This window comes from Chinchilla lanigera, unplaced genomic scaffold (genome assembly GCF_000276665.1).
Source record: "Chinchilla lanigera isolate Chin_1 unplaced genomic scaffold, ChiLan1.0 scaffold00058, whole genome shotgun sequence".
In the NCBI taxonomy this organism is placed as follows: domain Eukaryota; kingdom Metazoa; phylum Chordata; class Mammalia; order Rodentia; family Chinchillidae; genus Chinchilla; species Chinchilla lanigera.
The window spans coordinates 5,691,821-5,715,398 of record NW_004955459.1 but is presented as its reverse complement, the minus strand read 5'-3'; the positions used below and the strand labels follow the sequence as shown (position 1 = coordinate 5,715,398).

The 23,578-nt window shown below is 37.7% G+C and overlaps 1 protein-coding gene across 1 annotated transcript in view; it reads left to right on the top strand.

Annotated features, from left to right (window-relative positions):
- Cntnap5 (contactin associated protein-like 5) overlaps positions 1-23,578 on the top strand; it is an 809,758-nt gene that overhangs the window by 406,953 nt on the left and 379,227 nt on the right. The window contains exon 7 of the mRNA XM_013521091.1: positions 5,886-6,029. Coding sequence (XP_013376545.1) covers positions 5,886-6,029 — 144 coding nt within the window. The remainder of the gene's footprint in view (positions 1-5,885; positions 6,030-23,578) is intronic.

Here is a 23,578-nt window from a genome sequence, read left to right as displayed (position 1 = left end):
CTACATTTCTAGAGCAAAGAGACAAATTAAGGGCTGGGGATTTAGCTCAGCGGCATAGCACTTTCCTGGCAAGCACAAGATCATGAGTTCAGTTCTGCATAGCGACACCCTGTCTCAAAAAGAAAAAAAAAAAAAAAAAAAAAAAAGAGACAAAGCATGTTTTACCTTTAATATTACCATGGGGGCATTACTCACAGCTTGTAGAAAGTGGGGTTTCAACAACTACTTAGCAAATTGAATTAGTGCCCTAAACTGGAATTAACCCTTACAAGGGTTTCTAAAGTTGTAAAATTATAGTTGAAGTAAAAGACTTCACTACTAGTATCTTCAAATAATTGTGTAGGTGAGGCAGACTTTGTTTGGAAAGTTTATGACAAGTATAAGTTGCAAAGCAATAGCTGAAAACCAGCGGGGTTTGCAGGTCCGTTTCCCATGTACTGGAGGCCTTTGGTCAATTCATGCAGCCTGTGCTGCCTGCGATGGTTCATCTGAACTGTTAACAAGATTGGCTTGGGAGACACACAGGCTCTCAAGAAAGCGCATGTCAGAGTGTCTGCGGGAGGTGGGGGTGTGGCTTTGGCAGTACAGGGTCCTAGCCCCTTCTTCTCAGTTTCTTCCTCTGTTCCCTGCATCGCAAATGACATGAGCTGAGCAGCTGTCTTCTACTGCACCTTTTTGCCATTGTATTTCTCTTTGGCCTTTGAAGCCATGAGCCAAGATAAACATCTCCAGCTCTAGGTTACAGATGTGAAGTATTTGATCACAGCCATAAACTCACCAATACATCCTTCACTCAGCACTTTGCAGTGTTTGTCACATAATGAAATATCCCAAAGACTGAATGAAAGACAAAGATATGGCATCGTCATCCTCAAGGATGAAATCAGTGAAGGAAAATTAAAGATTAAAGTGTTTTTAAAGAGTTGGCAGAGAAGGAGAAAGTTTGTATGAATGTATATGCAGGATAGTTGACATGGCTGTTCTACTGTCTTGTATTTCTTTGCTGAAAGAAACTGTCAATGAGTCCTTGGTTGATCAGCTTTGTATGTCTATATTTGTTTTCATGAGAAACCACTTTGAAGATATCAATATATAATACAACAAGCATTGTTAATTCCCTACCACTCTGTTTGTAACTCTGGACTGTCTGTACTGTTCCTTTGCTATTTTGTAAAATGTCGACTGTCTGTTAATATTTTCCTCCTTTTATTTTTAAAATAAAAAAAAAGAGTTGGAATTGAGAGCAAAAATATACTAATTAAACTCATATGGAAAATGGTAGAAGCAGGAAAAAAAATCTATCTTTGAAAGTAAAAATTTAGAAGATAAAGGTCATTGCAAAACTATCAGTATGGTCCCTAATTCAAAACACTTACACATATTAACTACATGTTTCCTTTACACAGTGTTAATGAATGCAAAGATTTTTAAATGTCCATTTATTTCTATAGGTACTGGTTAATTCTCGATGGCTATGAGGTGCCTAGGAATCAGTTCTGCAGTACAGAGGCTCTGGGGCCAGGCTAAGGAAGCTGTTTTCTTTTTCTTTTTTCTCAGTACTGGTTTGCAGTACATAATGATTGCATTGTTTGTAAGGAGGTTGTTTTTATGCATCTAGTTGGGCAACCAAGTGAATGAATTAACAGAGAATTAAAGAGAGAGGCCACAGTTGGGAAGTTGGGAGAGAGTCGATCGGAGTCCAGCTGAACTAAATAGGAAAGCAGCTTGACAATGATCAATACTCAATTTTTACAAATAGTCACTACAATGATTTGGCCAACCCATGTTCTGCACAGCGGTGTCTCATATGAATGGCTTGATGGACAGAAATACAATTTTAAACAAGATTTTAATATTTCATTACCAAAGTTTTAATAAATAAAAAATTCAAAAGATATGAGAGATACAATTGTATGCAGAATTAACATTGTATACCAAGGATAACTTATAAACATTTATAAAATATTTAGAAAGAACAATGTAATACAGGAAATAAAAACATCAATATGTGAAACAAATTTTTCCAGTCTGCCTTATCTGATAGTGAAATAAATCAGCAGTTCTATATATAAGTGTAGCTTGAAATTCTCTGCTCGAAAAACCTGTAAGTCAGGTATAAAATTTACACTCTTATTCAAACTTACATAAATGCAATTTTTTGTTCTTCCTTTACTGAATTCAAAATGTTCATCAGCCACTCTTTCCCCTGATGGTAGAAAAACCTACACTTCACAATGCACAAGTAGGTGGTCTCTACTTAAAATGGCATACGTTTTTGTGTAAATATTGCTTTATATTAAGATTTTCCCCTTCTCCTTTTTTCCTTTTCCCTGGGCCGATTGTGAGTTGGGTGCCTTTGCAATGTCCTGCGTAAGTAGAGGCATATCATCTACTAGTTCCACTGGACATGTTGCCCACTAGTCCCACACGGTCTGGGGTCATGAGAATCATGTATGTGTCAGCTTCTGCCATGAAAATGCATTCTGACCATGGCCCGAGTCTGTGAGGTCTAGCAGGGTGGACTCCAGGAACTCCAGACCCAGTTGCTCACTCTCTGTGCTTTTATTGAGTGTCTCAGCACAGGCATACTCCTTTCCTGCTCTCAGGGGCCTGTTATTCACCAACAGCCCACCCACCACTATGCTGACATGACCAGGTCATCATGAAGCAGCCTTCAGGCCCATCTACGAGTTCCCTCTGCCATCGCTAATTTGTCTGCCTTCCTACTGTTGCGACCTGGGGCTTTGTTAAATTTCAGGCAATTCTGATAGAATTGTGCTGAACAGAGCTATTAGAATCAGGAGAAAAGGACCTTTCTTGGTTTCCAAGATCTACATTATGACCTCTAGCAATATCCTCCCTAATACACCTTAGGTGTTAATCCACCAGAGAGGACCAGAAAGCAAACAACAACAGGATTACAGCATCCATCTCTACTCCTGCCCCACTGAAGTTTTCCCAAATTCTCCACTCAGCCTAGAAGGAGAGATTGTGTCCCTCAACTCTAGAAAATTGTAATTTTGTTTTATGTAGTGTGTTACATACCATTTGACTTTTGAAGAAAAGTCCCTAACTTGAATCCTTCAGGCACTACATTTTGCTATTTTAATGGCAGCACTTTTTTATTCTCATGCTTTCAAATTTTGTTTTACAGCTAGTATTTTCCTAAGTTACAACTGAGTGAAGTAAAGCATTAAAAATATTTTTCAAAATTCAGAAAGGCTGCCAAACTTAAAATGAAAAGAATAAACTTATTATTGCATATTTAAAATTATACAAATAAAGATATAAAAGTAAAAATATCTGGCTGGGTGTGGTGGCGCACACCTGTAATCCCAGCCCTTAGGAGGCAGAGGCAGCAGGAGCGTTGCAAGTTTGAGACCAGCCTGGGCTACAAAGTGAGCTCGAACCCAGAACTGCATGGTGAGACCTTGCGTCAAAAAGTTGAAAAAAAATAAAAAGAAAAAAATCTTATTATACTTTGCATTGCTAATTTGATTTATGCAGAAATTTGCAAAATGAAACTTTTAAAGATATAAATGACTAACATGGACAGTATTGGAACACTGGACTAAATCCACAAAGAAAAAGAAATTTATCCTTAAATTTTTTTAACATTCTCTAGAATATTTTCCAAGACTTAGGAACTATTCTTATATAGTAGAAGATAAAGTTTCCTTAGTTGTTCTAACAGCCAAATCTAGACTTGATACAAATGCTTCACAAAAGAAAACTGACACTCAAACTCCTCTACTTTTAATATGGACACAACTATTTTCAGATAAATGCAACAAAAGTGTACTTCATTAAGAGAGGGTTTACTACCTTACAATCTAATAAATGCAATTTAACTCAGCAGTAAATTAAACAAAATATCCCATATTCTATCACATGAATTCTTAAAATATTTAATGGGCAAAATGCAGCATTTATTCCAATTTCAAATAAACAAACAAACAATAAATTGGATGTAAAATGTGAGTGGAGAAATATATATTTAATGTAACTGCAGTGTCATGTGTACTTTTACTTCAAAAATGGAAAATTTGGGAGTTTTTTTTGTGTTGACAAGATTTTATGGCGCTAATACTTTTTATAGCATCCCTTAAAGAGTTTTGGCCAGGTCTTAGATTTTAACCAGGAGAATAAAATAAAAGAAAATTGTATAAAAATTGATTTAAAAATAAAGTATTGTATGTGTTCTTATGATGACAGCCCTTCACAAATTCAACTTAAAATATTTATGTTTTATTACACAAGTATATGCAATAATCTGGTTAGAGAAAGTAAGACATCTCAATAGGATGGATATATTTTTTCATGATAAAATATTTTGGAAAGAATCAATTTACACACAACAGAATTAATTTAATGATACATAGGTAAACTAGTGTAAGAAATACTATCTTTATGTGAGAGCCTTCTCAGAAATACTTAGAGAATAGAGATAACAGGTTCTTAGTGAGGAAGATGACATATTTAGAAAAACGTGTATTGTTCTCCAAATAAATGTTTCACTGTAAGTAATAACTCCTCAACCACAATTCTAACAAATTATTTTAAGTAAAATCACCTGAAGCTACATTTTTAAAATAAAACAGGTTAAAGTACCAAAATAATTATATTAAAAATGTAAAGCACTGGTAAATAAAAGGTAGTTACTGGATTAATAACTCCTACCACTTTTTACTATTCAGTAAAAAAGACTTTTTTTTTAGATAATGTGAAACTTTGATTTACAAAACACCCTCTAGAAGTTGTTCTTAGTATCTAACGCTAACTGTCTTATAAGCAGACGAATTTTCAAGTGCAAGAGCATCTCCTCCCCCAACATTGTTTGTGCATCTGTGTGTGCACATGCCCAATTGTTTAAGGGAGTGGTAGTGGTGGGGGCGGGCACCTGGACCTCTACTCAGTATAAGTACTAGATGCAGGCTGGTACAGTTTCAAAATGCAGGTGGTAGTTGAAATCAAAGAAATAAATGCTTACACTTTTAATAGTGGTGGGTCAATGATCTGATAAAAATATCTAGCTTTTCTGGCATAATAAAAATTTATTCATTAACAGATTATGTTTTCAGTAGTACATCCGTTCAAAATAATTTTCTGTTAATGCTGGAATTAAAAATAGTAAAGGAAACTAACATCCCAAAAACTTTCCGGAGACAGCCAACATTAGTAAGTATTTGCTGCACCTTCCCAGCCTATATTACATGCGCAACCTTCTATTGCTGACACCGTACTTCACAAGTAATTATAACTCTTGTACTTTCCATTAGATGTTACTTTCCTTTCTCATTTTCTCATATATGTTCAATAAGTGTCATTACTGACAAGAGGGGAGAGTCCTCATATTGATTTTTATTTGCCATACAAAACTGCATGGGATACATGCAAGATTCCCTATTTTTCATCTTTATAGATAACCGTATGGCAACTTGTGTATGAGGCTTTTTGTGTAAAATGCAAGCTTTCAACCCAGGTCTTTCCGTAGCCCAAAAGACACATGTTTTGTTTGTCCCTTGGCTTTTGTTTGGCTGTATAATCTAAGATGTGTGTGTAAGAGATGAATATAAAGATGTTGATTATCTTTTCTCATTTTTCCTCTTTCTGTAAAATATTGTTTTATTTAGTATTAAAAAGGTTCAGAAAAGAAATGAAAATGGTTTTGTATAATAAGCCCTTAAGAAGCAAGCAATTACAGTTATTTTTACATGGTATAATCAGTATCCTTTTAAATGTGTAATCAAGTGGCATCTATAATTATTTGAGCCACTTGGCTCTTGCATACGATCGACTGAAATGCACTTGTTCCTTTTCCTCTCCTACTCTTTCAGTGCTTATAACTAAGCATTAATTTTTTTTTTATTTTTCCTACCACAAAGCTTAGTTTTGGAGGAATTCCTGTACCAGGCAAACCTGGGACCTTTTTAAAGAAAAACTTCCACGGATGTATTGAAAACCTTTACTACAATGGAGTAAACATAATTGACCTGGCCAAAAGACGAAAGCATCAGATCTACACTGTGGTAAGTCCACTCACCTTCCCTACCTGCCTGGCCCTTACTTCTCGGGGGTAAGTTTTGCTTTCACTACCCGCTGCTGCATCTCTTTTGAGTGTGTTTATCACGTGCTCCTGTAACACCCAGCAGCCTACTCTTCCACACCAAAGAACACCGGGGCCGCCTAGGATTGAGTCCGTGCAAAGCATGTTACTGCTGACACAAACACATTAAAGGTACAAAATTCAATTTTCCTGGCAGCAGCTTGTTTTCCAGCTGTGGGTAGTGTTTGCAGCATAAGTGGGGTAACATATATTTCGTTACTATCTTTAGGAAATGCAACAGGAGCAACACAAATTCTTTGGGATTCTCTACCTTGGGAGTTACATACTTGCCTAAGTATTTTTACCTCGGGTGTATGAAACAAATAAGGCTACACTTCTAGTGTTTCAGAAGGCCCTTTTATCTCATTTATTATCCTGGCAAATGATTTAGTCAGAACCCAGTCTTAATTTTTTTTTTTTTTTTTTTTTAACCACCACATTCTCAATGCCTTGCACATGACAGGAGCTGCACACAGATGTTGATGTTTCCAGTTGTACTTCAGGAATTGTTTTCCCTTCCAGCTCTTTCAGTATTTGCTGCATAAATTTTGCTTCTCTGTAGTACTGCTCTTTGTTCCTGTCGAATTAATTATTATTATAAGGTTATTCTCTATCTTTGATAATTTCCTTTGCTCTGAAATCTGTTAATAATGTGGCCATGAATGCTTTTTTTACAATTAATGCTTGCATGGCGTAGCTTTTCCCATACACTTTCTTTTATATGTTTCTTAAGTTATTGTTAGAATTTCCTTCTGATTTATATAATATTGCAATATATCTTTGCATATAGATTTTGTAAGTGTTTTCTTAGGTTTCATGTGATATCTTTTCATAACTTACTAGTTTCATCATTTTATCATTTGAGTGAAATATTTCAGTGTTATGTCTTTTAGCTGGTTGTGATGGTGTGCGCCTGTAGTCTCAGCGTTTGGTAGGTTGAGGCAGGACGATATCCGCAAGTTTGAGGCCTTGAACTCCATAATGAGGCTCTGTCTCAAACGCATCCCCCACAAACAAACTTACCTCTTTTTAAATTCCTGTACTTTCTTTTATTTTTATGGTTGTTATAACTATTAGTTCCTCTTTCTACATTTAAAATTATAACAGGTGCTTTTCTTTTTACTTCAACTATCAAACACAATTTGGAAAACACAAGAGTAGATTTTATTGTATTTAGTGATATTTTTGGCAGTAAGTAAAATTTGTGTTTTTACTCCTTCTTAATTTTCATAGATTTCTGCTTTTGTTATTTTCTAAACAGTTTTCTTTCATTATTCTTTTTAGGGTACACATGAAGATGAAACATTTTCTTATTTATTCTTGAAAGCTATTTCCTCTAAATATAAGGTTGTGTGTTCACAGTTCCTTTTTTAGAGCACTTGAAAATTTGGGGCCATTTCCCTTTGACCTCAGTGACAAATCCATGCTCTCATTCCAATTGCTTTTCTGCTGTAGGTAATGTATCATTTTTCTCTCAATGATTTCAAGATTTTGTTGTCTTCAGTTTTAGAAGTTTGGCTTTTTGTCATGGTATGACTTTCTTTGAGTTTAATCTGTTAAATTTTTGTTCGATTTCTTGAAAGTATGGATTTATGTCCTTCCCAGAATTTGTGGCGTCCTCTCCCATTGCTTGTGTATTTTTGTAGCTCTGCTTTTTTCATCTTTTTCCTGAATTCCAGCATAAGAACAATGAATCTCTTATTGTAATCTTGGAAATTGTATTTTACCCACTGTTTAAGTTAAATAATTTCCCTTATTACATAGTTGGTATTGCTTTTCTGTATTCCTGTAATGCTGTTATTGTAATCATTTATTAATTTTTGTCTAATGTTGTATTTGATAGTTCTAAACATTTCATTCCTATCTTCTTTACATCTTCTATTTCCTTACTAGGAAATCCTTCTTGGTACTGATGCTTTTTGACTTCTTAGTTGGTTTTTGAAAGACTTTTATTATCCTGAATATTTTTAAATATTTGTTAGATAATTCTAACTTTTCTGTCATCTGTGTTGTTCATTGATTTTTTTCAATTTGAGGTCATATCGTGTCTTAGTGTAACAACAGATTTTTCTTTTTTTTCAAAAGAACAGCTGGACATTTTGGGTCCTGTGTTATGATGAATCTTGTTTAAACCTGAGTTAGCTCTTTGTTCTGACATTGTCCAAGTAAAGGATAAAGTGATTTTGCCTCAATAATTCTAGACTGGGATAGAAGTTTGATGCTTTGCTCAGCATTCCCTAATACCAGAGAGTGGAAAAGCTACTTGTTACTACCAGTTATGTGAGAATTCTGAGTTTTCAGTGATCTGTCTCTGGCTGGGATGAGTAAGAAAGCCTCTTTAGCATTCCCTGTGTGACCTGCAGAGACATCAGGGTCAGGGGGGCTTTGCTCTTGGTATCACAGGACTGTGGTGACAGTCCCTGCCCTGCCCTGCATTGAGCTATCTTCAATACTATCTTTGAAGCAGGGAGTGGATGGATCCCTCAGTACTACTCAGAAGTCCAGGATTTGTATATGCTCTCCACTGATGCCACAGGGAGAAAGTCTGAATTCTCTGACAGTGATTAAGTTCCCAGATTCCTAACATTAATCTTTCAGATCCAAGACATTCCCAAATTTATCTTCTCTGATAGCACCAGGGACACTGAGGCATTTTGGGGCAGTGTGGCTGGATGGAAGTGGGCTCTGGTTCTTCTTGTGGCCCTTGGCTTGGGTGGAACAATCACTCTTTGAAAACATTTTGTCTCATTGCACTGCCACTTTCTTCATCCTTTGCTTAGAGAGATCAAGCTTCCGGTGGGTTTTTGTTTGTTTGTGTCATTTTGCTTTTTTATCTGTACTAGTTGAGCTCCCTGAGTTGTTAACCATTCAGCAGCATTACAAAGACATGGGAAGCAAAGCAGAAAATGCAGGGAGCTGCCCACCATGCTGTTTCTTGATTTCTTAGGTTTTCTGTCTTTTATCCACCATTCACAGCCCTTTTAGGTATCTCTTGTACATAATTTCCATCATGGTTAGGCAAACTGGTATTTAAATGATTCTGTAATTATATTGCCCTCAATAAGTAATACCTATAATGAATATTTATGTTTGGGGGTCCCATATTAACATATCTTAAATTAATTATGTATCTTATGCACATTTGGCGGTATGTAATGTTTACATATATCCAGGGAGCTTGTGCATGTACACACCACACCTAATTCTTTTGTTGTCCCTTTCCCTCCTCATCTCTCCCTGCTCCCTCCAACTCTTAATGCCCTTTCCATTTAAAAAAGCTCTATTTCCTTTATATGTTTTTGAAAATAAGCACTGAAAGACAATGGGACAGGTATGAGAAAAAGTAGCTTGAGAAAAATGCTTGTGCCAGCCATGGTTGCACATGCTTATAATCCCAGTACTCTGGGAGGCTGAGACAGCAGGATCACAAGTTTAAGTCCCATCTGGAGGAACTTAGTGTGATTCTCTCTCAAAAATTAAACACACACAGAGCTGAGGAAGGATCTACGTTAAATCCCCAGGTACATAAAAAAGAAAAACATCATACCTGGCTTTAAGGTTGTCAACGTTTTAAAAATCTGTATCTCATATGTGACTACTTTAGTTTAGAAGAGTTAGGACAGTGCTGAGAAAGGTTTTGTCCCCTGACTGATTCTATGAGTGCAGGGACCATACTTGCCTACCCTGGCTACTATGCAAGACTCTTGACAATTTGCCCACTTACCCGTAGCTTAGGTTTTTATCTCCAGATTAACCTAAATCTTCCCTTGTTAATGACAGTTTTCTTAAGACTAGGCAAGAAGGTTTAAGGTATAGAAAAATACACTTGGTCCTGTCCCTTCCATAGTACTATTTCCAAAAAATAGTTCATAATATATCAGTTCCTTGAGTTCATTATGCTGAGACAGGGACACTAGCATTGGGGTCATAGAATACCTGAAGTTTAGCTTAGTTAAATGTCATGGACATCAAAGAGCAGCACCATGGATCGTTGTACAAAGAGTGTGTGGAGTGAGCGGAAACACAATAAGCTTAGGAAAACATTGCTCACCTTCATTGTTCATAAACTGATGCTTAAAAGCATGGGAGCCTGAGCCTTACGGATGAGGAACTAAGATCCCTTGGCAACATTCATAAAGGAAATCTCCATACTCATGAGATTAGGAAAAATCTTCAGTGATGAGATATATTAAACACAGTCACTGAACAAGCAGAACAAAAGGAGAAGGTAAGAACCTGCGAGGAAAGAAAACAAGCTTTTGAATGCTGGCAGCCTCCCTGTTCCTCTTCTCTCAGAGAATCATTCATCAACACATTCACAAATGTGTGGCGATTTTTAAGCTGCTTTAGCACTTTTAAGTTGTGTAAAACTTCGCTTGTGTCTTTTATTTCTTGGGGCTTAATTGTCAGTATCATTAATATGAGTACAGAGAACCCTTTCAGCATTGATGCATTCGGAGGAAAAACATCTCAAGCAAACTTCACAGAGCAAGTGGACAATGTGAGTTTCACCTTCATAATGTAAAGAAAAAGTGCATTATTTTTCTTCTATTGCTTCTATTGATGTAGGTGAAAATATATATCATGCACACACATTTATGTACAAGCTCTGCTTCTTTGGAATTCTTTCTGGGAAGGATCTACAGTACAAAACTGTTGAAAGCTAAAGCATAAACTCTTTTACTCCTGGCATGAGGCTTAACGTCTCCCCTAAAGACACTGTGTCTGCTACAATATCATCTTTGCTCCAAGTCATTAAGCCACTGTGGGACTAAGTAAGGCTTTTGACAAAAATATTATTTCATCCTTTTCCACTGTTCATAGCTCCTTTTTCAGTGATAGGGTCCTGGGTAATTCACAGTTTATCAGAACGTTCAAGAAATCTGGCAGCACTTGCATGGAAACATGCACACATTACAAAACATGATTCAAGGCTCAAGGAAGCTCCACCCTCTGCTCCTGTAGCACAGCTCTCCAGTAGCTGCATGCAGCTGGCATCTCCTGTGCAATCTGTCATCCTTTTCTTGTGGGGCCTGCCCACTCCCTGGAGCTTTAATAGCTGCTCCATGGGGATAACTCAATATAGTCTTAATACCTTGATTTGACTATGGGACAATCCTCCACATCCCCAAATGCAGTAAGACTAACAGCTTAAAGTAGACATGAAATATACCTTGATGTTCTTCCTCAAATCCTCCGTCATGTGAAAATGCAATACCATATAATAAACAGAGTAAATGGCCCACTGTAGTGTAGGTACATTACTATATGCATGACATAAGAAGTATATCATCATGATAGTTTACTGAACATGATTTCATAATTTGCATTCCACAAGAAATGATGCTTTCTTTGAAACTTTCCTTTCTGAGAATTGCATCCTCTCTCCAGGAGGCAAGGAAAGTAATATGATTATGGGAGAGCTGGCTGAAGTCACACTCTATTGTAGGTCTAAAATTTTTTTGTTCAATACAAAGAAAAACCAGCATTGTAGCACTGCTTATGTTACTTTGTCATCAGTAGGCCGGGAGAAGTAAAACAATAGCTGATAGCAAGACCAAAGTTATAGAACTTGCTTTCCAGCTAATTGCCCATGTCAATTAAATTTTGTGTCTTTGTCTCCAAATAATTGAAATCAGGAAACTAGATAGGCAACAGTCAACACAAACCACATACAACAATAGTAACCAACCCAAGACTCAAATTTCCACCTAATCATGGAGTACCTTTCCACCTGTTCTAGAGGGAAACGTAATGATCTCAACTGAGTGTTCCTGGCAGCAGCAGGTGTTACATAATTGTAGAAAGTTTGAATGCTTCATTTTCTAATCCCCACTGTACAATTCATTTAGCTATGGGACTTTGGGCAAGTTATCAGATATCCATACTCTCATGTGTAAAATGGGACAATTACAGTACCTACTTCAAAGAGCTAATGGAAAGATTGAATCTGCTTGCAATATACTTAGTACAATACATGGCCCACAGTAAGCATCTAGTAGGCTGGAGCAGTAATTAAGTAAAATAGCCACCAAACCATTCAGCTGAAGTTGGTATTACTTATTTGTTATTTTACACAGATAATTAATTTTTTTTTTTGAGACAAGTTGCGCTATGCAGTTCAGGCTGACCTTGAGCTCACTTTGTAGCCCAGGCTGGCCTTGAACTCACAAGGATCCTCTTGCTTCAGCTCCTGAGTGCTGGGATTACAGGCTTGTGCCACCACACATGGCTCTACACAGATAATTAATGATGTCACATACAGTTTCTAAATAATAAAAGTAGATTGGAAGTAACTCATTCTCTCCTGAATCTAAATTTTAGTTTACTCCTAAACTATATAAATCACAGAGTGGATTTGGACTAAATATATTACAGTGTTATCCATCTTATTCATTTGCAGAAGTTAAACGACAGCTCCAAACTAGATGTAATCAAATGATGGACTCCTTTTACACACAGTATTGAAAAAGGGATGTTTCCCAGTGAATTCTGGTCTCACAGGCATACAGAGAACAACAGTGGGGTTTTGTGAAGTTTGCCCTTTTTTTTTTTTTTTTGGATCTCCATAGCCTTGCACTTCATTGGAATGTAGTTATTTATTTCTTGCAACTCTACAGCCAAGAGAACATTCTCACTAACAGATGAGTGTATGTATACAGGTAAGAGCTATACATGTGCAAGTTTGCACACACATACACTCAAACACCTCTAGTGACAGCAACCTTTGTGTTACCTTCCTGTGACACACAAGCTCATGAAAACTGCTGAGAATACTACCTCTGTCTAGTGAAGACTATAATCTCTTCAGCTTGTCCCCAGGATCATGTTTCATCTCTGCAAAGATGCTCTGTGGTAAATGACACCTTCCCTTGACAGGAGGTATCATTGGCAAAAGCAGCTTCATATCATGTCCTCATGGTCCCATTTCTGCTGCCTTGTGCTGCCATTTGACCAGGTTGGCATTCACTTCACCTGCATTCGTGTTCTGTGCTCCTCATATCCTGGAAAATGATTTGTGAATTACTAGCTTCCTGAGCAGTCACTTCCTTCCTTTCTTTGGGAAAATTGAGATGAAATAGTTCAAGGTTATAAGAAGACTAATGTAGCTTACAGTTAAAAAAGAAAAACTAGCAGTGGAATGATCATAATATTACTTTATTTGGGCAGCTGTAAAAAATACCATGAACCAGGTGGTTTATAATAACAGCGATTTATTTCTCACTGTTCTGGGGGCTGAGAAATGTGAGATCAAAGTGGCAGGTTCATAGTGTTCTGAGAGGGCCCTCTTCCAGGATTAAGATTTCCTGATACATCCTCACACTGTGGGAGGGGGAAACCATCCCCTTGTGGCCTGTTTTGAGGACACCAAATCAAGGTGTCAGGAGCCAGTTACCTCCAAAAAGACCTCACCTCTTAATGTCATCACATTAGGGATTAGACTTCTATTTGGTTGATATTATCCCTGAATTATTTCAGACTGATCAGGTCCACAATTTCCCAAACAAGTGGAAGTCAGAGGCTAAATAAGAGACAAATGAAATGATTTCAGGGCTCCAGGACAGTCACAACCCTCTGAATAAATTTAAGTTTCTCTGGGAGCTAAGATCAAGATCTTTCCTGATGGGCTGTACTTATTTAGTTATCAGAACAAGGGAGAGGAATACTCAAGAGGGGCTGGAACTGCTCAAGGACTTCTCCAAGTAAGGCATTATGTTAATTTAGAAGAACTATGTTAACCCCAAGAAGGTCTCCACCCAGGAGTGAGATGCCTGAGGCTACAGTCTTTATCTAGTTGAGGTTGGATCCAGGTGCCCTTGGCTATGATCTTGTCTTATTCTTTGAGGCTTCACAGTTTCACCCACCACTACAGGCCTCAGTAGGGACCAGTGACTCACAGAGGTTCAATTATTGTGAGTCCAACACCCATCTCCAGATAAATGGCCTAGGCTTTGGACAGACTCACATGTAAATATGGAAAGCCAATTGGTTAATTTAAGTCCTGCTCAGAGTTGCTTCATAGTGTTCTCTATCATATTTCAACATATGAATTTGAGGGATACACAAATATTTAGACCATAGTAGTCATTCTGTTGAAAAATTGTTGTACCTTAAATTAATGCTAGAATTTTCTTTTCTAAAGTGATCAGCTGAATTCACTCATCTGAGTAAATCATTACTTGAAGACTTTGAAGAAAACTTCAGAATTTTAACCAATATTTCATGTGTTACTTAATAAAAATGTGAACTATACAGAATAAACCACAAATCAGCCAGAAAAGGGATCACTAACTTTACCCAGATGTATTCCATTTTCACATTTTAAATGTGCACGTAAGAGGATAGACTATATTTTATTGACAATTTTATATATTGATTTTGAGAATAGTGTTTTCATTGAAATGTTTTCAGAGTCTAAATTTTAGTTAAGTTATTAGTTACTTATATGTATTACTTAAAATTAAATCAACTGTTTTTCATTTAAAAGTCCACTGTATTAAAAGTTGGATTGTTTGGATTTTTATTGCCCAAAATGGAGGTTACAATTTTTACACAAAAGGCTTTCTGAAATTTGGATTATGGATTAATGGATGTGTAACTCAGCCTAGTTCCAGACTCACCACCAATTTCAAAAGGCACTTATTTATACCTACAGTTTCACCTGATACTTTCTAGTCATTTCAATATTCAAGTACTTTTGAAAACAACAGAGATTAATGGAAGTTGAAATCAGCTCAGGTGCTTTCCTTTTATGCAAAATTTCCAATTAATAAGCTGAGTGATTTTGTTTTGCTCTTTTCCACTCAATAATAACCACCCTAGCTCATTCCTTTGAAGCCAGGTAGCTTCAGAGAGCTGCGGTACAGACACAGTGCCTCAGAACATCATTCTAGTGCCAGAGGGGCAGAGAGTTCAAGGATGACTGATGCAGCTGGGGTCATATCCATCCCTCTGCCCTGACACATGTGTGTGAGGCAGGCAGAGGGAGCACACTGTTATCCACGCTTTAGACTAAAAGATACTTTATGGTCAGGGCTACAGAGTATAATGATGTACAGCCAGTGGCTGTGTCATTTAGTTTTCTTCTTTTGGAAAGCTCTACATCCTAATTCATTTTTAGTACACAACTGTTTTTATTCCTTTGACTTTCACATCAAAATGAAGGGAAAAAGGCATCCCAACACACACACACACACAAACACACACGTGTGCTAGCGCACACAAGGCTGGTTTGATCGGAGAACAGCACTACGCACTTTCTCAGTCTGATCTTAAAGATGAAGGAGACATTTCAGAAACGGATGCTGTGTCCTTTCTGATTACCATAGAAATATCTCCTGGAAATTTCTTGCAGAACCACTGCCCCTGGCTAGAGAAAACTAGACAGCAAAGCATGTGGTGTCTGGTCCCACTTGTCCTATAGTTCTCAGCATCTCCCTTCTCTGGCATCTGGTCCCCAGGCTCTATCTCCTGGCTGACAGAGATGGCAGAATGTCCTAGACAGGGATGAAGTGGTTCTCCAGAAACTCAGCCATCTGCTGCCAGGGTCTCATATTCCTCCTGAGGGAGTAGAAGATTTGTGCAGGGAATTTGCAAAACTGTGATAATCAGGTCTTCCAATATGTACACATTTGTCTCAGTCTCTCACCTGTCCTCTGCAGCCAGGACTGGCATAGCCACCATTTCTGGAAATCTCTCCATGCACCTCCTTCTCCTGGTCTCTATCTCCTACCCCAATGAGCTGAATTTTCTTCTCCCTCACCTTCTCTCTGACCCAGCCCTGTGTTGGGCACCCTTCTCCAAACTCACCAGTAAGATTCATATCCTGAACGCAGGTGTCTTGGCGACTTTTTTCTCATGGTTCGGATAAAATACCTGACACCCAAAATTAAGCAAGGGAAGGTTTATTTAGCTCACAGTTTGTGGAGGTTTCAGTCCATAATCAGCTGGCTCCAAGGAGGACAGCACATCGAACAAAGGCACCAGTATAAGGCAGCAGAAGACAGCAAAATCAGCAAGAGCAAAAGGGGGAGAACAAGTCTCTTTTCCTCCCTTATACTGTAAGCAGACAGCCCCCATCTAGGGGGCACGTAGCACTCACATAATCTCCATGCCCTCCTCTTGCACAGGTTCAGGATGAATACAAAGTAAGGACCCTGCCCCCTGCTGAGTCACATAGTTAACCTTCTAAACTTCTCAAACTGACACAATGAACAATATTTTAGAGCCCTAAGGGCATGTCCTTTTCACCCCAGGATGTAGAACTGCTGAGCCACTTAGCTAAGCTTCTAGACTCCTCAAGTTGACACGCTGTAGCAACCATAACACCAGGTGATACTTAAAGTATTTAACTGCCTGTCAGAAGTACTTAGGGTAGATGTTGGAGCCGGAAGGCTGTGACAACCAGGGAACCTCATGTAGCTGTGGTGTAGGCAGGTCCAGGAGAATGGATGACAGGCAGGCAAGTCCAGATTTCGAGGAGTCACTTAGAAAGTTTGGGCCAGTGGCTCATAGGAACTAATGTCAAGTTCAAAATTTTAAAAATGAAAACTGCACTAGGGCATGCTAGTGTGATCTTGTTAAATATGTACCTTGTATTTTCGACACCAGCGCACTGTCAGTGACGTCCGAGAGTGCAGTGCTGAGAATTGTAGCCATGACTCTGTAGAAGAGGTTTGACGGTGCATAAATGCTATAGAATCTGCCATGGGCAGGGCTGGCAGTCACTCTGATATGCTGGCAGCTGACCTTACCCAGGTGAATTTCATGCCCACCCTCTCCTCAGAGAAGCTTTCAAAATCTAAGCTCCCTTCACTTTCCTTCTGAGAACCTTATACACATGCAATGTAACAAAACTTAGTAGTTGAGCAGGTACTGTATCCACAGCCAGTGGTCCTTGTTTCAAAAGCATGCAGAACCTTAAATTCTACCAGGTTGAGATTTCGGAACTCAGAGTTCAAAGCTGATGTTGTGGTTGGTGCCTCTGCTTATACTGTCTTCCTGCTCTCTTTCTGATAACCTCTTTTCTTCTCACCTCTCTTGTCTTCATTGTTTGCCATACATTACTTTATGTGCTTTACCAGGTTGTCTTCTTTCCTCCCATGGCTCTTGTTTTGCAGCCCCCTGATTCATTCTGTTACCCTGCCCTCTGCCTATGGAGCCCAGTCCTGCTTCTGACTGCCATGGTACCAGCTTGTGCACCCCACTGTTCAAATTAACACAGTTAATGGTAGCATTCAGGAGCAGAAATCACAATGTTACCAGGGCTCAAAAAAACCACAAAGAGCTACAGGAACTTGGCTTGGGTTTCAAGAAGAGTCAGCTTCCAGGGAGCACCAAGGAGAGGGGAAAGTGATTCAGTGAGGGGTGTGATATATGCAAAATTTCTCCCTGGGGCACAAAAATGTGTATTAGTTCTTTCCAATAGTTATTCCTCTCACCCTGAGTATTTTGTAAGTTTCACAAAAGAAATACTCTTCCATGTTACTCATGGTGGTGAATATGTGACAGACATCAGGGAAGGCTTATGGACAAAGGCATGACTTGTGGAGGAAAAGTTTGACCTGTGAAGGCCATGAGATTAAATCCTGGCATCCCCTCAAACTTGCTACAGCTTGGAAAATTTAATCCCTGCATCAGTGTCTTTGTCTACACAGTAGAACTAATAATGCCTACTTCAGGTAGAAAGAGGGACTCCTAGAATATCATAGGCATAGAATTACTAATAGTTAATAATATTACCACTGTTACATTTATTGCCCATTTTACTCACCTTTCTCATTGGATATTCCCCATAATGACCATTGTCCTATAACTATTTTATATCTTCTTCCATACATTGCCTTTTATGAGTGCAGTGCTAAAGATTTAGAACAGTGGTTAATAATGACTCGAGGAGGACTTACCTCTTTAAAAATATAATAATAACTTTGATCACATTGTATTTTGCACAACAGTTTTGAGGCCTTGTTGATGTTGCTTTGTTGATGGCCTGTCTGTAACACAGGTCCACATACTCAGGATAAATTCTAGATAACGAGAAATTTAGAGATTAAATTAGACTTCTTATGTGTCTTTATAAGCTCATAACAACATTCTTTAAATGTTTCTTGTTGAAAACAAAATGCTGAATTTATTCCATGTGGAAGAACTGGGCTGGCTTCTTAGAAACTCTTCACCTTTTGTTATAAGATTTAGAAGATGTTTCTATCTGTCAAGGTCTAGGCTGTTTGCAAAAGTAAACATATATATATATATATATGTGCTGTTCACTACTAAAACAAATGAAAGAAGACTCTAAAGCGTCGAGAAATAGCCAGTATAAAAAATCCAATACCTCTCCTTGGCTGTGGGAGACTGTAGAGCGAAGGAGTAGCACTAGGAACACCTCCTCCCCAGCTCCCAGGCAGAGATCCAGATCTCCTGGGGCAAGGGGGGTGGTTACCATGGGAACATGCAGCTTCTAGGCATGGAAATATCTCACAACAGAACAGACAAGCTAGCTGCCTTGGAGAAGCTGATTCCAAAAGGACTGGTGAAGCTGACTCACCTACACGGAGACCCTGGGCAGCCTACCAGAAATAGTGATGGAGGACAGCAATTTGCAAGTGTCTTCCAGGCTCTTCGACCCTGCAGTGTCACTCAAGTGTACCCTTCTGAAAAACTATCACACTCAGCCAGCTGACACAAGAGAAAACATTACAAGTCCAATTCCATTATAAAAAGCAGGACAGAGAAGGGTGAGTTTGGAGCTCAAACTCAAACCAATGACTAGCACAGCCATGAATTTCACTTTTTCCATTAAGAATCGAGGTTAAACACTAGAGGTCCTGGACAGCTGAAAGAGGAACTCAGGAAGATGAACAGTTAGATATGTGTGATATTTTTTATGCTGCCTGGACAGATTTACAAAATGCCAACATGTTTCACAAATATAGGCAGGATAAAATCTCACAGACAGGTATCAGCTTCTAAGACTAGTAAAATGTGAATTTGAATAACTTTGTCAACATAAATTACTCAAAAGGTAATAGTGAAACAACAACTAATATCATTTGTGTGTCCAAATCCTTCTTCAAACTAAGAGGACTTTCTTATCTCAAGTAATTCAGAACACTGCATATAAAATTGTATTTGATAGTTCGGATCCTGGTACCGGAGAAAAACCAAAAAAAAAAAAAAAAAATTGTATTTGAATTTACAATGGTTGCTGCATTACATAATGTTCTCTTCAATGAAGTTGCTCAGTCCACCAGATATAAGAATGTAAGATTGATCATTTTGTCTTGAGGTCATTTATCATTTTTGTTGTTTTTGTATTGTTTTTATTTTGACTTTTTTTTGTCAGTTTTTTTTTTTTTTTTGTTTTTTGTTTTTCTCCGGTACCAGGAACCGAACTCACGACCTTGCGCTTGCCAGGCAGGCGCTTTTGCCGCTGAGCTAAATCCCCAGCCCCTATATGAGGATTTTCTATGTCACAATCCTTACAAAAACTACCTTCTCCTATTTCATCTAAAGATTTTCTTATGCTCATTACCATCATGTCTTGAAGTGACTTTATTCCCCAGCTAGTTCTGTCTTCATTTTCTCTAATACCTTTTCAGCTCATTTTTCCACTTACAACTCAGCTTGTAGGAATATTCAGTCTCATCCATGGTGACTAGTTAGTACCTCTATAACTAGTACCAAAGTCCAAATTTTGTCTTGCTAGAGCCACAGGAGCTGGCCCGTTAAAGGATGTTCATATCTGAGTCACCTTCATCAATATGATCTAGTACCTAGATAAATACTTGTCCTTAATGACAATTTAATAATAAAAAGTAATAGATTGATTGCCTTGAATAAAGTAACTCTAAGATATAGTACCTAAATTGATATATTTCAGTCTCCATAAGCCACATTTTCTATGGCCAACAGAAATCTCATGCTCATAAATTTTGAAGCGAGGGCATGCTCTACACACCACCGTTTAGCTCAGTTACATGCGCCACGTGGTAGATGCTTATAAGCATAGCACATTTCCGTAGAACACTGCAGCAACCCTACTGAAAACCAGACCCTTATCAAGGCACACTCACTTCTAACTTCTCAAGGTGAATGGAAGTCTCTAGTTTTCTACACAGGCTTGAATATTCCTAGTTCTAGGAGTATGGGCACACATGCTTATCCAAACTGCAACAATAGAAATATGTTTTCATAGGCTTCCTGTAAATGAGAAAGCAAGTGGATTTTATCAGAATTTTAATTCGGGGTGATGGTGGTAAAACCCATTAAGATAATATAGGTAGCCGGGTGTGGTGGCGCAAGCCTGTAATCCTAGCACTTGGGAGGCTGAGGCAGAAGGATCATTGCAAGTTTGAGACCTGCCTGGCCTACAAAGTGAGCTCAGTGTCAGCCTGAAATGCATAGCAAGACCCTGTCTCAAAATGACAAAAAAAAAAAAAAAAGATAATATACGTAACTTTTAAAGCAATATTTTATTTCCATTATTCATAAAAACCAATGCCTATAGATTATAGACAATTAGGAAAACAGCTAAATTCTCATGAAAGGCAATTATCTGTTTTGCAGATGTAGGGCTTTCTGTCTTCTTTTTTAAAGGATTATGTTTAATTCATTTTTTGTTATCAGCATACAGTGTTATGAAAATAATATTATTGAACATTTAGTATGCCAAGTGACTTTCGTATTTATCTTTTTAATAATTGAGAGACTTGAGACTGAAAAATTATTAAAGAAACTTGCTCAAAATACATGATTATCAAATAACAAAATATTGCCTTGATCCCTGATGCAAAATTTGTGCTTAACAAATATAACTTATAGAACTTTTATATCCTGCTCAAATAGCTGTTTTTCTTATTCTACCTATAATAAAAATACATTATGAAATGGTGATTAATACATGTTGAGTAAGACAGTGTGCTTTTCATAAGAGGAGAATGCAGTATGTTGAATTTTACACAGGGAGAAAGGGAATGAGCACATTGCCAAATGGAGTTGCACAATAAATATATCTTTAGTTTTACATTATGATAATTACACTAAGATAAATATGCAGGGTCTGGTTAGCTCTAAGGAGGGATAGCTCTCGATGTAATGTTGGAGCATCTTCTGAAGAGGAGTGTCCTCAGACCTCAGTCTTTGAGTATCATGAGATCACAGGCAGTCTATTCTGTACATTCTACTTGAGTTCTGAAAATCTCTCTGTACTCAAAAAATATCCAATTTCAAAAGCGAACTAATAGAAAATAAGAATAAAAGACTTTAAAACTCAGAGAAAGAGCAAATATAAACACACTTGAACACCACCATGACATCTACCTCTTTTGACCATTATTAATATAATGACTTGTTATTTTTGCCCATTTGAGTGGAACTGATACATGACTAAAGATGACAGTGGAGGAAATAAACACTTCTGAAACTATTTGGGGGTAGAAGCTATTTGAAAAATAATAGTCATTGGGTTTCAAACCCAGCTGCTTCTGTTCCTAATCATATCAACTATTATTTCTTTCTCTCCATAATCTATACAGCTTCCCTAATAGCTGTTAGTAATTCTGAGTATACTTGTAATGAAAGCCTTCAAATAAATTCATATTGGAAATATTTTTAAATAAAACTCTTTTTTATAACGTTATGCTTCTTCATTGTAGTTATGTTGGTAATATGAAGTTCAACTATATAAATGAAAATTCTATAAGTCCACTACCCAGAAAGAAAAACTATTAAGCAAATTAATTTCTGTTCTATGCTCATGTATTTTGCTTCATTCATATGTACAAATTTACATTTTGTTCATTTAATTTTATAATATACTATAAGAAATTTTCTTGTTTACCTCAAACATCATTACTAGTGGTGACAAAATAGTATGTCATAAGTACATTCCATAATTTTGCTTAACCACTTGTATAATTTTAGATCCAGATTTGTTTTGTTATAAATGTGTTTAGTGTATAAATCCTGGTCCAATTTCAGATTGTTCTATGAGAACAGACTTCTAGAAATAAAAGTGGTATGGAAAAATAATGATTAATATTTTCTAGATTCATATTTCAAAATTGCTCCATATGATACTCAGTAATAAAAATTAGAGAGGGCTCAGAATAGTTAGTTTTATCTTCTAAATTGAAAGTAAGAGATTTTAGCTTAACCCCAGGCCCATTATTCATTCTCTCACACTGGATTCCTCAAACACTAACGTCCTCCTGTAATTTTCATCTTGAAGGGAGAGTCACACCAAAAATCTAGCCAAGAAAGTTCATATTCAGGGCACAGGGAGCAATCACAAAATACAGAACCAGAAGTGGTGTGTGTTAGTTATTTTCCATATTTACAAACTTGGCAAGAGTAAGGGTCAAATTAAGGCTCTTTTTCATGCTTTTGGCGAGATAGAATCCTTCATATATTCATTCATTTATTCAACAGATATCTGTGGAGCAGTTCAGGAGGACTGATCCTGAAGCCAAAGAGGTGAAACTAGGAGCTAGGAGATTTGGAGTGGAAATAAGGAGGCAAAGTCAAGAGAGGACCCCTGTGGTCAAAGGCATTGGGGGGCAGTCCTTGGGCCTCTGATGATGACTGGTGATTGAAGGTCAAAGGAGTTGCCATGTAGAGACCAAGTCTGCCAGTTCCTGGAGCTTTCCCTCCAATCCTAAAGAGACTGCTATCAGGGATGTCCCTTGAATGAAACCCGAGGGAGCATGGTCTCTATGTTTAAAGACCTTTGGCAGAAACCAACTTTTGGCTGTGATATCAATGTCAAACATCTAGTCATCCTTAAATTTGTATAAAGCACTATAGTCCTCTTCCTACTGTTTTTTCTCTCATATTTTCTCTCTCAACCAATCCCTGCCCTCATCTCTACACCTTCCCACTTATCCCACAAAGCTCAAATCCAAAGGTACTTCATAATGTCCAGTTAATCAGTATTCCACAACAATATGTCACCTTCATGGCACATATTTGTGATGATATGTGCTATGAGCCTCATCCTATTGCTTTGCAGACATCAGATTGACAGTCTTACCCTTCCTCTGTCCTGTGCTGTGTTCTCATCCACAAAGTCCTCCTGAAGTGCTCCACAGATATCTGTTGAATAAATAAATGAATATATGGAGGATTCTATCTCATCAAAAGCTAGAAAAAGAGCCTTAATTTGACCCCAACTCTTGCCAAGTTTGTAAATATTGAAAGTAACTAACACAGAGCAGTCTCTCCCTTACATATGCTGATGGCATGCCAGTCGGTCGTGGTAGTTTTCAGACAAATCAAATTAGAAATGGTTGTACTCATTTGGAAAATCAAGAACTGGCTTTGAATTCTTTCCCCACAAATTAGATAGAATCAAAATCATTTTCCCTTGCTTATAAATGCTTGATTGGCTTTGTTTGACGCCTCATGATTGAAGCTCAGCCGTGCACTGCTAGCTCTATTTTTTGCTCACCAGGGTGTTGTAATGTCAGG